At 42.6% G+C, this 16,134-nt stretch overlaps 1 protein-coding gene across 3 annotated transcripts; it reads left to right on the forward strand.

The window, feature by feature from the left end:
- Positions 1–316: 316 nt before the first annotated feature.
- On the forward strand, positions 317–11,302 carry msrb3 (methionine sulfoxide reductase B3). Of its 3 annotated transcripts, none has more exons than XM_030720684.1 (7): positions 317–528; positions 5,298–5,447; positions 8,173–8,281; positions 8,815–8,892; positions 9,109–9,137; positions 9,767–9,864; positions 10,583–11,302. In XM_030720684.1, exons 2-7 carry the CDS (start codon positions 5,372–5,374, stop codon positions 10,748–10,750), a joined length of 558 nt encoding a protein of 185 aa, XP_030576544.1. In that variant the 5' UTR covers positions 317–528; positions 5,298–5,371; the 3' UTR covers positions 10,751–11,302. The 3 variants fall into 3 exon arrangements, with proteins under 3 accessions (XP_030576544.1, XP_030576542.1, XP_030576545.1); XM_030720682.1 differs by lacking the exon at positions 5,298–5,447 and adding an exon at positions 3,272–3,377 and having other exon boundaries at positions 320–528; XM_030720685.1 differs by lacking the exon at positions 317–528 and adding an exon at positions 3,272–3,377.
- The last annotated feature ends 4,832 nt before the right edge of the window (positions 11,303–16,134 follow it).

Consider the following 16,134-nt stretch of genomic DNA (forward strand, 5'->3'; position numbering starts at 1 on the left):
ATTAACCCTTTATAGGGCATCATTGAAATAGTGTTATTTTAAGACTTTGTTACTTTTGTGACATTTTCCAAAACGTTTAATTTTCATAAAGAACTGTGGAAGAAAATCCGGGTGTAGGAACCTCACTTTATCCATGAGCTTTATGGAGCACGCTGGCCCGGCCGCGGTGACCCGCTCCGGTCATGCTGCCCCTCTGTTAGCACCGAGCTGAGGAGCCGCTGACCGCTCAGCTGAGCCCGGCCGGTGGCTGTTCTCGGGTGTTCCCGGCTCCATGGACGCCATCCAGCTTTGGCTGGTATTCTGCTTGCGTCACTCTGACGGAGGTGACCGAGTGAGGTCGTGGCCATAATTGGAGATGTGCAGGTCGTTTCACCCGGACACAGTATTTAGTTGTGCTGCTGCTAACCTTCCGCTGTTAACGCAGCACTCCAGCCGGACCCGCAGCCCAAAGGAGTAACACGGCTAACCCGGTGATCGCCTCCGGCCGGCAGGCTGCCAGCGTCGCGCTCCTGTGGCTGCTTTGCTTTGGTACGTCACTGTTTTATGTAGTTTCACAGTATGTTGTTGAAGCACGCGGTGACGTCTTTGTCGGATTTATGATGAGAATTATAAGAAATCATGAGATGAATTTCAAATTAAGGAGAGTATTTCAGAAACGATTGAACGTAGAGACACAATATTAAGTTGGAAACATATCCGGTGTTTATTTTGTGTGCAAACCTGGCGCAGACACAGCGTCCTCATTAGACTGGATCCCAACACTCCCAGTATGTTTCTCTGTGTTACATAATCCCACTCATAACAGTTACACACAATGCATTCCGATGTGCTGCACCTAACTGACATCTAGCGGCAGCAACAGTTTACCACAGGACTAAAAACACACCCGTCCATCCTCTTCTGCTTCTCCCATTGAGGGCTGCAGAGGGTGGGTGGGATGTAGATTTATTCATGTGTCTTCCCAGGATGGATGTGGTGTTGTGTCAGTTTCTGCTCTGCTTCTGGTTTTCAGTAGGAACAGATTTGGAATGAGGCACCTGATGAGACGCACACTGTTGGAGGGTTTGCTGTAATTCAGTTTGGAGAAAAAACACCAAAGCAGGCAGAATGTGCTTCAGTGTTTGGAGTCGCTTGGCTGACTCTGTACTTTGTAACAATGTTAATTCAATTTTATTTATATAACGCCAAATCACAACAAACAGTTGCCTCAAGGCGCTTCATATTTTAAGATAAAGATGAGAATGAAAAGAAACTGTGCATCATGGGAACCCCCAGCAGCCTAGGCCTATAGCAGCATAACTAAGGGAGGGTTCAGGATCACCTGATCCAGCCCTAACTATAAGCTTGATCATAAAGGAAAGTTTTAAGCCTAATCTTAAAAGTAGAGAGGGTGTCTGTTTCCTGAATCCAAGCTGGGAGCTGGTTCCACAGAAGAGGGGCCTGATAATAACAAATTATAATAGTCCAGCCTAGAAGTAATAAATGCATGAATTAGCTTTTCAGCATCACTCTGATGTTTCTAATTTTAGAAATATTGCACAAATGCAAAAAAGTGGTCCTACATATTTGTTTAATATGTGCATTGAAGGACATATCGTGGTCTAGCACAGAACCCTGTGGAACTCCATAATTAACCTTAGTGTGTGAAGAAGACTCCCCATTTACATGAACAAATTGGAGTCTATGAGATAAATATGATTCAAACCACTGCAGTGCAGTACCTTTAATACCTATAGTATGCTCTAATCTCTGTAATAAAATGTTAGCTATAATTAGCTAAGACAGCTGGGTCAGTGATGGCTTTTTAAGTAGAGGTTTAATTACAGCCACCTTGAAGGTCTGTGGTACACAGCCAACTAATAAAGACTGATTGATCATTTTTAAGATTGAAGCATCAATAATTGGAAAGACTTCTTTGAACAGTCTAGTAGGAATGGGATCTAATAAACACGTTGCTGGTTTGGAGGAAGTAACTATTGAAGTTAACTCTGAAAGATCAACTGGAGCAAAAGAGTCTAAACAAATACCAGCAGTCCTGAAAGCAGCCGAATATGAAGAATAATCTTTGAGATGGTTATGAATAATTTTTTCTCGAATGTCTAAAATTTTATTTGTAAAGAAATCCATGAAGTCACTACTAGTTAACGTGAAAGGAATACTCGGCTCTACAGAGCCGAGTATTCGGCTCTGTAGAGCTTCCTGGTCTCAACCCTGGGTAGTCAGGTTTTAGGAGGGTTAATAAATGTAATACCCATGCAGGGGAGCAGCCATGAGCTGAAGGTACTCCACTGAGAAAACAAAAAGCTAAATTCCCTGTTGGAGCATACATATGTGATCCTGTTCATTATCTAACCTGAAGTAAAATGTATTTTCTTTCATGTGTGTATGTAATGTAACCTTACAGCACAGAGTAAAGCAGTACAGGAAAGTGGAACCATTGTAAACAGCTGAGGGGTTTGCAGATGTGTGAGCTGTGAAATGTATTCATTATATTAAAGTTTGCATAAACCCCTCTGAACACACCAACAGCTGGAACTTAAACTGCTTATGAGAGTGAAATGCAGAGTTATGATCATTGTTGTTGTCGGTCTTTTCATGTTTATTTTGTCAGCGATGGTTTGCACATGTTGCCTTTTGATGCAGATGATGAGAAATATTAGTCCTTTACAAAAATAACATTTTTGACTTTTAGGCTACTTGTTGAGCATATCTAATATTTATGTAACACTCCTGCTCAAACCCCAGATGTAGCCATGCCTCAGTGCTGGGCTACTCATAAATCTGGAAGGGACACACTCAGCTTTTCCCAGCTTTCCTTCCTGGCTTTAAATCCACTGGCATTCATGAGCACTCCTCCATTCTTACTGACAGTGACAGCTTTATATTACCAGCCATATTCACATGGTAATGCAGAGGTTTTAAAAAAATAATTGTAATACATACGGCACACTTCTTATCACACAAACACGTAATTTGCAAGATTAGTTTATTAAAAGTGTGTGTGTGTGTGTGTGTGTGTGTGTGTGTGTGTGTGTGTGTGTGTGTGTGTGTGTGAGACAGACAGAGCAAGCTTGTGCCTCCTGCAGTCACAAAGGACTAATTCAAAGAGAAATAGTAATAAATAATTAAATATGGCTGTGTGTAGAAATGACCTTTGAATGGTTTAACCTATGAGTGACCGCCACAAAACAGCCAGGAAATCCCACTATTGGATATTTTTGGGTTATGAAATAATCCAGTGATGCTCCTCTTTCTCTCTCTGTCTCTTCAGTGTGACTGTTGCATGGCCGTCCTCCTCAGACGTGGGCTTTTTGTGGCCCTGCATCATGCCCTTGGGCAAGGCAGCAGCTCAGTCTGCCACCCTGCTGCTCTTCTAGGTAGAGTAACCTGTTAGCTTACATGTAAACCCATCCATACGACAGCAGCATGCTGGCTGTGGAATTTATTCAAAACAGCTGTGTGTTTTGATTGAATTCATCTACTATCATGTACCTGCTGTACCTGTCCTGACACGGAAATGACCTCTTTCAGGGAGCTTCCTGACCGGCAGCGCTAACTCAAAATCTTAACTTATTTTTTCAAAATTTCGAGTCAAAAGTTTGACTTAGTAACTTGAAATTTCGAGTTATGTATGCCAAATTTTTTATTATTGGCAGAAACAAGCTTCCATAGAGAGCTACACAAAACCAAGCATGAAGCTGTGCAAGCTGCAGTGATGAGCGTTTGTAATAGAATGATATTTATACAGGCCGCTGAAGTGCTTATACATGAGTCAGTCTTTAGGACCTTCTGGAAACATCTGCTATAAAGGTCGCAGAAGGAGGAGCTGCAGTAACCTAACACACACACACACACACACACACACACACACACACACACACACACACACACACACACACACACACACACACACAGCAAGTGTGAGCCAATCAGACAAGTCCAAAACCAGAGAGGTGTGTGTTGCTGGTGCTATATAAAAAAGAAAACCATATTCATTCTGCTGTATAACAGCTACATTCTCTGATACTCTTCAGTTTGGTTTCACAAAGATTGGCTTCCATCGAGGGACTCACTCACTGTCATTGGTCAAACTCAAAGCTTCAAGGAAGGGAAATGGGGAGAAAAGGCTGAGGTCTGCCACACAAGATCTGCACTGAAATCAGTGGCAACAGGTCTAATGGAGTTCCAGTACTGAAATGTTTGGTTCAAAGTGGTGTCAGTATGGAGGAGGTCAGGAGAGAGTGCCTGCATGGGGAGGGGGGGCTCTGTCATGGTGCAGGGCTGCATTTCAGTCACAGGTGTTGGGATCTTGTCAAAAGCATGTGATTGTCATGGTTTGGGTGGATATCAGCTTGCAGTGTTGGTGGTTTGTATTGATGGGATTATGAACACTTTACAGTATAATCTGTGTGTTTGGCTACAGCCTCGTGATCCCAAACACACACCAATCCACCAAAGGATCCTGGATAGAAGACACACAATGGACCAGTCACAGGCTGGCCTCCCCCGAGTCCCTCAGTATTAGTTATGCCTAAATGTGATATTGTGACAGCAGAGCAGGGAAGGACCGCAGGTCAGACTCAAACCCGGGCCGTAGACAGAGAAGGTAACAAAAGGCAGTCAAAATCCAAAGAGGAGTTTGGGAATGTTCATCAAGAAGCCTGGAGAGCTGTTCCTGAAGAGTTCAGGATGTGTGGAACATTAAAGGTGGTCACACTTTGGAGCTAATTGGACAGACTCTCCATTTATGTTTGCACGTTTCAATAAATCACTGCACCTGTTTAGCATTTTCCTACCAAAATATAAAGAAATGAGGGTGTCTCAAGACTTTTGCACAGTACATGGGCATAACTTAAAATTTCTCTGATGTATTTTGTTGAAAGAGAAATCTGTGTTATAATGTTATAGCCATCCAGTTCACAGTACTGTTCCCTGTTGCCCTTGGATGAGGTAGACCTGTTCATATTATGGTAACACCAGCAGCCTCTGGCATTACTTTATGGTTCACATGAACTATTAAATGCTGGGAATCAGTGATGTTTGTGTCTGTTCAGAGTTGAAACTGATGCTACTGTTCCATAACAGCTGTACATGACCCTGAATTGTTGCAAACATTTTCAGATCTTCTGAAATTCAGCTTGAAACTGAACATTTTTGGAGTGCAGGGCTGGTTATTAATGATTCTTTTGTCTCAGAGATGACCTGATGACCCGTGTGCTAGTTTCCATGTTTTGTCTCTAATTTTGCTCATCATGTTGACGTGTTGTTTCTCCCTCTGTCTGCTACCCTTCATACAGCCCAGTCCTTGGCTGCAACCCTGCTAAGGGTTGTTAGGTACTCCACCCACAACTAGAACCGTTCTCCAACAACCATGTCGGGCTTCAATCTGCTGCATCTAATAACCAAGAGTCAGCCTGTAGCTCTGAGGTCCTGCAGTCTTCCCTCAGGTCCACTGACTGGGTGCTGTGTGCCTGCTGTGCTTTGCCTCACTAAAGCTTTTAACACTTTTCTGGTGTGTCAGCTTGACTTTACTTTTTCAGATGTTTTGCACTGATCGATGTTTCACGATGGTATTCAGTCTCAGTATCTGTCATGAAAATGTTGCAAAATCTTTGCGCACCACACCTTCAGATCTTCCTAACATGCTGACAGCGTTAGCCAACAATTCTCTAGGCACAGAAAATTAAAATTCATCTGCAGCCATGATTTGGCCACTTGTGTTCAATAAGTCACTTCAACATGTGCCATGATTTATGCAAAGTCCAGATAACCCAGTAAACCTGCATCTTGTAAAAGTTTTTTTCTGTTGTCTGTTAAAACTGAGGTAGGAAACATGCCCCAAATTTGGCTGCAATAAATAAATAAATATATAATCTCAGCATATTGGATGTAATTTCACACACGAGTCGGGTGGCAGTCGTAGGCAGAGGCCCTGGTGGTCCCGTCCCTGCCTATTAAAACTAGCTCTTGGGAAAATCACCTCTGGTGGGGAAGGAGCCTCACCTCAGGCGTGGCGTGGGCTCTGGAACCAGTCTCCCTGAGAGGGGCTGTACTCTGAGAGGCGGCGGACACCCCAGTTCACTGCCAGTATTTTGGAGTTTTCCACAGTGGATGAGAGGGTTGTTTCCCTGCACCTTGGGGTCAGGGAGCGGGTCCTCAGTCATTTGCGCGTATGCACCTAACGACTGTTCAGAGTATCCAGCCTTTTAGGAATCACTGGGTGGGATGTGTCCCTTGGGAATCCTGGGTGCGCTGTGGGAGTGGGGGGTACTTGCATTGCTGGCAGACCCATTCCCTCTGACTGTGCCAGCTCTGCATTTGTCACCAATTCTGTTCAGAAGTTTTTGGGCAGAATTTGCAGGCATATCTAAGTAGGAGAAGGTCTCCATTTTGGTGTCTGCAGGATCTCATCTCTGCTGTTTGCAGATGATGTTCTGTTGGTTTTATCAGTTGATGACCTCCTACATGCACTGTGGGGGAGTGGGAATGAAAGTGAGCACCACCAAGTCTGAGGCCAAAGAAGGGTAGACTGCCCACTCTGAGTCAGGGACAAGTTGCTGTCAAAAGTGGAGGAGTTTAAGTACCTCAGGGTCTTGTTCATGAGTGAAGGGGGGGGTCCTCCGAAGGAGTTTGGCCATCGTGGGGTTTCAGAGTCGAGCCGCTGGTCCTCCACATCCAAAGGAGCCAGTTGAGGTGGTTTGGGCATCTGACTAGGATGCCTCCTGGACGCCTCCTAGGTGAGGTATTCCAGGCGTGTCCCACTGGGAAGAGGCCCCAGGGCAGACCCAGGACATGCTTATATATCTCAGCTGGCTTGGGAACGTCTCGGTGTCCCCCTGAAGGAGCTGAAGGAGGTGGCTGGGGAGAGGGAGGTCTTGACTTCTCTGAGACTGCTGCCCCCATCACCTGGAGGCGCAGTGGTTAGCACTGCTGCCTCACAGCTAGAATAACATCTGAAAGGTCTGGGTTCGATTCCACCTTGGCCCAGGCCTCTGCCTCTCTCTGTGTGGAGTTTGCATGTTCTCCCCGTGCTTGCGTGGGTTTCCTCTCACATTCCAAAGACATGCACTTACTGGGGTTAGGTTAATTGGCTACTCAAAATTACCCATATGTGTGAAAGGTTGTCTGTCTCTCTGTGTTAGCCCTGCGACAGGCTGGCGACCTGTTCAGGGTGTACCCTGCCTCTCGCCCTTTGACAGCTGGGATAGGCTCCAGCCCCCCCCCCCCCCCCCCCCCCCCCCCCCCGCGACCCTGAACTGGATGAGCGGAAACGGATGGATGGATGGAGATTGGCAGTGGCTAAAACTGCTTTATGTGCTCTTCAGTCAGCTTAAATGTGAATAGCATCCCTCATGCACTCTAGACTTGTTATTCTAAGATACTAACATTAGTGCAGCTCCACGTCTCCTCCTGCTGTAGTTCAGCATGTGTCAAAGGTTAGCTCTACATGTGTACCTGAGCCTTGTAGTGGTGTGGCTAACAGAGTAAGAAAGGATTCACTGCTTGGCTTACCTGCAGCTTGCATGCACTGAGTGATTCTGTTTTGTTTCACAAAGTTACACTAAATCAGGAACTTTTGCTAATAGCTTCTTATTTGTTTTGTTGTTGAACTACATCAGCGTGTAAGTTGTAACGTCTGCAGTGGTGCCAGTTTGTCCTGAACAGCCAGCAGGACCAAACATGCAGATGTCTGCTCTACCAACTCAGAACAGCATCCTGCTCCTTCACTTTATTCCTGAATACAGAGACATTTGGTGGCTATGATACATTTTAGAAATCTGTATTCCAAAGTCATTTGTAACATTGTGACAACTTTTTGAGATTGTTGAGGTGTAAACAGTGGAACAAGCATGCCGTTAATACAGGATATCTTTTCATTTGCAATCTTCTTAATCCGCATGTTTAATTTGGCAAAGATTTTATGTTGGATCTCCTGTGGCTGAGTTATTTCTTTACCATGTTCAGAGAAAAATAACTGTTAGTGTGCCACAATCTTAATGAAATAAATACTTAGCTGTTCTTAGTGTTATAGTGTAATCTGCTTTTATTGATTCACCTACTTTATATAGACTTTATATATATTTTTTTATATATTCATCTGAGCAAGTATAATGATCCGCTCTTGGTGGCAGTTTAGTTAATCTTCTCTGTTCTCCGTGCCTCCACTCTCAGGAGCATGTAGGACTAAAAAGACATGGCCGCTGAGCTTCACTGAGCAGGAGCTGAGGAAACGCCTCACACCGAAGCAGTACCATGTGACCCAGGAAAGAGGCACCGAGAGGTACGAAGTACTGCTGAAGTTCTAGTCTGCTGTTCTCGGTGACGTTTGCTCACAGACGCATCGAGGGCAGTGTGGGGTTCAGTATCTTGTTAAGAACACTGAGGGTGGAAACATGAGCCAGTGTATCCCCTGAGCCAAAGCAGAGCAGTAATTACTGCACTTCAGCTCTCATTCCACATACAGCTGCATGAAAAAGGCTGGGCTCCCTCTGGAATTTCCTTTCTGCATACACAGGACTGAAAAGGCAAACCATTAATTCTAATATTACATGTACGTGGTATTTTCAGTCAGGCTAAAACTCTGAAGCTCCTCTCAGAGAGATTATTTAGCCTGCAGAAATCTATCAAAGAAGGCAGAAATGAACATTAAAACTCACCTGAGAACCTGGATCCATTACTGTCTTTAAATGCTTTACAGGTCTAAGATGTGAAACATAAACTGAACTGCATCCTAACATTTCATGAGGGGAGGGAATAAACAAATAAAATAAAACTTAATGCCATCAAGTTTCACTAATCCATTCTTTCCCACAGTGCCTTCAGTGGAGAGTTCACGTATCATGCAGATGAAGGGACCTATACTTGTGTTGTTTGTGGGTCCCCCCTGTTCAGGTAAGAGTGTGTGTGTGTGTGTGTGTGTGTGTGTGTGTGTGTGTGTGTGTGTGTGTGTGTGCTGGCCTGAGCTCACAGACTCCTGAAGTAAAAAGCCTGATAGGAGACATAACACAGCACAACAATATAGAATAATACAGGAAAAAAGAGACAAGCCAGCATTTTACATGAAATTAGCACTTTATTTATTAATGACATTTTTGTTTCCTTTTAAAGCTCCAGCTCTAAATTTGACTCTGGATCGGGTAAGTTGATTTAAAATAACCTTTCTGAATATACTGTGTATACATGCATGGCTGTTTGATGGCTGAAGCTTCCTGAAGTCTTTAAAGCAGGGAACAAACTGAGTACAGGAGTCTGCTCATCATTCTGTTGGAGGAACAGGTTATGTTTGGATGAAAAGTTGGCAATGGTGCATTTATGGTTCCAGTACTTCCTGGATGAGTGATGGTCAGCAGGCTTGGCTGGATCAGCTTTATAAATATGAAAATAAGTATTGTTTGTAATTCATGTAGGTTCAGCCATGGTCCCACTGAATAAATGATAACAGTTTGTCTGCACTGTGGTTAACAGGTCCACTGGGAATAATAAAGCTGAGTTTAAGCTTAAATAGCCATACCTGTTAAATGTGCTGAGTTTGATGTGTTTTATGACAGCTTCATCGTAACAGCTGACTAAAGACTCTGAGCTGGTTTAGTAAAAACAAGGCTGCACTTCATTTTTCCCAGAGTTCACAGTAATCCATCAGACTGACAGACCAGCATGGCTGATTCCCACTCATAATGCACTGTCTACTTTCTGATTGTCACTGTCACCTGCATATCTCTTTCTTATTTGCTAACTAGTTCCTAACATGATGCTGTCATGTTTACAGGTTGGCCATCCTTCTTTGACCTCCTGAAGGAGGACTCCATCACTAAGACCGATGACTTCTCCTATGGAATGCACAGAGTGGAGACGACATGCAGTCAGGTACACTGCAAACACATCCCATTATCAGCAGCTGCTGGTTCCTCTTATAGGGCGAGGCCCACCAGCTAAGACACACAAACATGCATCCATAATCATCAGACAGTACGAGTCACTTTGATGCAATGTTTTCATTTTAGATAGAAAATGATATGCTGTGGTCTACAATGTGATCATCAGTAGGATGTGATAGAAAACACTGACTTCTGTCTGCGGGTGTTTTAAATTGAAATGTTATACTTTGATGCTGAATAATTTAGGACGTTTCAGCCCTCCTGTTTCCTCTGACTTCCTGATCATCCTCACTTATGGCTGCTTGTGTTGCTATTAAAAATAAAACTCCTCGGCTTCCTCTCAGGTGAACGTGTTTGGCAAGATGTACCTGACTCGTTGCCAGTAAACTGGCAAGAACACCACTTACACAACTTTTTACTGCTTTCACTGTGACCCGGGGTCAACGGCATTTAGCTGCCTGCTTGGCTTTTACATTTGAATCATTTTACTAATGCTGTCATGAAATTAAAATGTACTCGGACTGCTTCCAAATTCTTGCCGCGTGGCATCAGCGCGTGTCCACAGGGTGTTACAGTGGATGCACTGCACCAGCCTTCTCTGACCAGAAAGATGCAATTAAAATCATATCAATAACACCTGACAGAATGGGGAATATTCAGATTATGTAGAACATGTACAATTTGTAAATGTTTTCTGATGTTTTCAGTGTGGAGCTCATCTGGGACACCTGTTTGATGATGGTCCAAGACCCACAGGGAAACGCTACTGCATCAACTCTGCCTCACTGGCCTTTGAGCCCAAAGACACAGCTTCCTCTGCCTCCAGCAGTGAAGCTGCCAGCAGCTCTGTGAGCGATGAGAAGACCGAGCTCTGAGAGAGAGATGGAGGACCGCGGGGGAGAGTCCTGCAGTTTATTAATAAACTAAACAGGAGTTACTGTGTAAAGATAGAGGTGATTATACTTTGAACTGAAGATGCTCAGGATTTAGTCACAAACCAAGTATTCTCTGTGTACAGGTGTGCAAAAAAGAAATTGTGAAATCAGATATTGGCTTTTTTTTTTTTTTTTTTTTAGTATTGGACATATAGTATTTGGATAAGCAAATATTTGCGAGTGTGTGTGTGTGTGTGTGTGCAGATAAAGGTTGTATAATTGAAAAATAAGCTTTTTTTTTCAATCATTTATTCAAAAAAATTAAAGTTCAATTCAGTTTTATTTATATAGCAACAAATCACAACAACAGACACCTCAATGTGCTTTAAATTGTAAAGTAAGGACCCTACAGTTATATAGGAAATCCTCACCTTACAATATAAAGCCCCTTGAGACGACTGACTGTTGTGATTTGGTGATATATAAATAAAATTGAATTGAATGCAGAGAGCTTTTAGGACAGCCTGGTAATAATGAATTACAATAGTCCAGCCTAGAAGTAATAAATGCATGAATTAGCTTTTCAGCATCACTCTGAGAAAGGATGTTTCTAATTTTAGAAATATTGCACAAATGCAAAAAAGCGGTCCTACATATTTGTTTAATATGTGCATTGAAGGACGAATCCTGGTCAAAAATGACTCCAAGATTTCTCACAGTGTTACTGGAGGCCGAAGTAATGCCATCCAGAGTAAGTATCTGATTAGACACCAGGTACTTACTTAGAAGATTTTTAGGACCAAGAACAATAACTTAAGAATTTAGAAGCAGGAAGTTAGAGGTCATCCAGGCTTTTATGTCTTTAAGGCAGTCTGATAAAGCTGAGTATCATCTGCATAACAATGAAAATTGATGCAATGCTTTCTAATAATACTGCCTAAGGGAAGCATGTATAATGTAAACAGAATTGGTCCTAGCACAGAACCCTGTGGAACTCCATAATTAACCTTAGTGTGTGAAGAAGACTCCCCATTTACATGAACAAATTGGAGTCTATTAGATAAATATGATTCAAACCACTGCAGTGCAGTACCTTTAATACCTATAGTATGCTCTAACCTCTGTAATAAAAGGTTAGCTAGTCCACTGTCAGAGGCTCTAAGAAGATCATTTGTAACCTTCACTAATGCTGTTTCTGTACTGTGATGAATTCTGAAACCTGACTGAAACTCTTCAAATAAACCGTTCCTCTGCAGATGATCAGTTAGCTGTTTTACAACTACTCTTTCAAGGATCTTTGAGAGAAAAGGAAGGTTGGAGATTGGCCTATAATTAGCTAAGACAGCTGGGTCAGTGAAGGCTTTTTAAGTAGAGGTTTAATTACCCTCCTCTCTCAGCCTTACCTCTTTAACTTTGTCTCCAAATCGCTCATCCTGAGCTGTCCCTCTGATTTACTCATTTCTGATCCTGTCCATCGTGGTCACTCTCAGTGAAAATCATAACATCTTCAACCTCCAGCCCCACCTCCATGATCTCTAAACCATACATCATAGCAGGTCTCACTATCTTCTTGTAAACCTTCTGTTTCCCCTTTGCTGCCGTCCTTCTGTCACAAATCCTCCCGACACTTGTCTCCACCCTCTCTGCATTCTCTTCTTCAGCTCTTGTGTGTCTGTCGCTTTCAGTTGTTGATCCCAGGTATTTGAACCCATCCACCTTCAGTACCTCTACTCCATGCATTTTAACCTTTCACCTGCCTCCCTCTCATTCACACACATGTATTCTGTCATGCTTCTCACTTTCATTCCTATTCAGTGCATACCTCCACCTTTCTGAGCTCTCATCCGCCTGCTGTCACTATATGGATATCACAGTGCACAGAGACTTCAGCCTGACCTCATCTGTCAACCTGTCCATCATCACTGCAAGCAGGGGCTCAGAGCTGATCCCTGATGTAATCCCACCCCTGCCTTGAACCCATCTGTCACTCTTATGGCACTACCCTCAAATACTTCTCTGCCACTCTTGACTTCCTCATGTAGTACCACAGTTCCTCGCTCGGCACCATATCATATGGCTTTCTAGATCAATGAAGATGCAGTGCAGCTACTGCTGACCTTCTCTTTACTTCTCCATCAGAGCAAACATCACGTCTGCTGTGCTCCTTCTCAGCATGAAGCCATACTGCTGCTCACCTCTTAGCTTCAGCAACTCTTTCCCATAACTTCATGATATGGCTGATCAGCTTTATCCCTCTCTAGTCCCTACAGCTCTGCATATCAGCCCTGTTCTTGAAAAATGATTCAAAAAATGTAAACTACTGTTGATAAATGCCAGATTTCCTTTCACGCCCTTTGATTACCTTTATCCGAGTAGTTGCATTTAGTCTGCTAACTGAATTCTGAATGATCTGCCTTGTATTAGACACGTACACACCAATCATGTAGAGACTGTGATACTGTGACTTTGAAATTATTAGATTTTATTAGATTATTTTTGAAGAAATAGCTGATACTGTAAAGTAGATTTAATGGCTTTAGCAGTGTCAGCAGTGACATCATAATTATGCATTAAAGACCTACAGTGTACAGTTCTTTCTTTGGTTCTACCTTTTTAAATGTCAGTTTTTGGTCACCGCTTGAATTGAAATAGTTAATGGATGAATAAAAATATCTAGAAACACTATGACTTCCTTGTTCTGTTTTTATATCTGTGAGTACTGGGTGGGCAATTTAATTTTCCCAAAATGAAAGTAGACTGTTGTTGCTGTTAAGCTGAACTCACTTCTGCGTAATATTTTAAGAGTTAGAATCACATCGTTTTTTATTTTTATCAAACCTCACTGACAAAAATGTACACAGAGTAAAAACACAAATGTGAAGGATTTATTTAAAACTTTACTAAATTGCTGAAATGGAGAAAAGTAAAATACTCCTGAAAATATAGCTGCAAGCAGCACTGAGGGGGCCAAACAGCAAGATGCAACAGCTGCTGGGAAGGCTGTGTGTGAGGCTCTGCCAGCAAGGTGTGTGGTAAAACACACTTTTGTTCATTACAGCACCCCCTAAAAGTGTAATGACACCAAAGCCAGTATGGCAGAAAATGACATCATAGGGTGCACTGAACTCGGTTAGATCCAAGGATTCCAACAGTGCTTCGATTTCCCAAATCGGCTAAATGGGTGACCGATTTTGGACCCAGTTACTGTCGCAAATGCAAGTCCAGCTTTGCCCCAGTGTTGGTGCTACATTGGTTAAAGTAGTGGTTTATAACCTGGTGAAAATGACGATGAGACTGTCCTGAGGAAGTGTGCCAGATTTTACAACTTTTGACCAGATGATTTCAGGGGCTGCGGTGGACTCCCAGTGGAGAGGCAAAAAGTTGATGTGATAATAAGAGACTACTGTGTAAAGTCATACTAACTACATTCAGAAGCCATTTTATTAGGTACACCTGTTCAACAGCTTGCGAATGTAAATATCCAATCAATCAATCATGGGTCAGCAGGTCAAAGCATTTAGGCATGTAGACATGGTGAAGACAGCCTGCTGAAGTTCAAACTGAGCATCAGGAAGAAAGGTGAGTCAAAGTGGCATGGTTCTTGCTCTGAGTGTTTCAGAAACTGCCGACCTAATAGGATTTTCCTGCACAACCATCTCTGGAGTTTATAGAGAATGGCCCAAAGTAAGAGAAAATATCCAGTGAGCAGCAGCTGTCTGCGTGAAAACTCCTCGTTGATGTCAGAGGAGAACAGCCAGACTACTTTGAGCTGATAGGAAGGAAACAGTAACTTAATCAGTTCTAAACAAGATCCGCAAAAGAGCATCTCTGAAGACACAATGGGCTACAGTGAAAGAAGACCACACTGGGGGCCACTCCGGTCAGCTAACAGGAAACTGACTCTTCATTTTGCACAGACTCACCAAAATGTCAATTACCATAATCTTCACACATAGATTCTAATACTTACAAATATGGCTCAAGAGCTTACTCACACAAGAGCAGCACAGCAAAACGAGTAAACACGCTTGACCTTCAGAACAAAAGCTCTATAACTTGAACTAAATTAAATAATGTATAAAGAACATATTAAAAATTAAATCATCTTAGAAATTGGCCTGTGGAAAAATAGAGAAATGATCAAATTTATGCAAACAATGCAATAATAAACAATAATTACACTCCCACCAAATCACACAAACATGGGATTTCTCTGAAGAGAATCGGTGCTTAAAGTAGAAAAACTCTCTGTTTACTATTTACCACACTATTATGTGGTCACATTTGTGAATTAAATCTGACTATATGTATGTAACTATATGTTTATCTTGTATGTTTCACACTGTTTATGTACAGGCAATATGAGATTTACTAAGTCTCCCCAGCACTTGTGCTGAATCCAACATTCATACAGCCTGTATGCTGTCAGTGTAGGGGATGAAATCAGCTCAGATAGCTCTGAAATACTGGGTTACATCTTTGTGAATTCAGTTCATTCATGCAGTATCATTCATTTTATGAATGATACTGCATATAAAATATGTGTACTGCTGAAACTTAAACTGTATGAAATATTCAGACCTCGGGAATATTTCAAAATCAAGTTTTTATATTTCCAGCTGAGTTCAGAATTTGCTTTTGGAGAAATGCAGTTTGATTTGAATATCTATGTTTGTGTATCCCTTTATTAAAGTGTAAAATCCTGCACTACACTGACCTCTGGTGGAGGTTCAGGGACATCATCAAGTTCAGCCTCTTTCACTGCAGAGGGAAACTCGAGCCAGGCCTGCTTCTAGTTTAGGACGAGCAGCTGAGCACAACAAGCAGGTAATAAAGCCCAAAGTGAAGCAATGCCCTTACTTAATAACAGGAAAATGATCAGTGGGTAAAGATAATATCAACTGAAACAAATTAAATCTTTAAAACCTAATTTAAACTTCTCATTTCCCTCACCTGTGCCTCCTGCTTTCCTCGGCCCTGCTGCACCGTGTCGATGGATTTCATTGGTGGAGGAAGGATCGATGGAGGCTTTCAAGAGGAGTTACAGGTGCACATCATGTCTAAAGAGACATGACACCAAGCTAAAATATAAAGACCATATAAGTTTGTAAGTAACTACTCCTTAGTGTAGTGTTTGGTCAGTTATTTCTTTGTTATAACGATGCTGTGTTTGTGTGTTGAGCAGCAGAGTGGAGTGTGTGGGTCACAGCCATGAAAAACTGGCCAAATCTGCTCTGCTGATGCCAAACAGCTGATTCTGCTGCTGACTCTTGTTCTGGGCTTTGGGACCCCAGGTGCTGACAGTCAGGCTCGTGGGCAATCTCACTGCATTAACTAAAGTAAATGACTGTAAATGGTGTGTCAAGTTCCACCTTCGCAAATGC

Source organism: Archocentrus centrarchus, chromosome 23 (genome assembly GCF_007364275.1).
Source record: "Archocentrus centrarchus isolate MPI-CPG fArcCen1 chromosome 23, fArcCen1, whole genome shotgun sequence".
NCBI classification, from domain to species: Eukaryota; Metazoa; Chordata; class Actinopteri; order Cichliformes; family Cichlidae; genus Archocentrus; species Archocentrus centrarchus.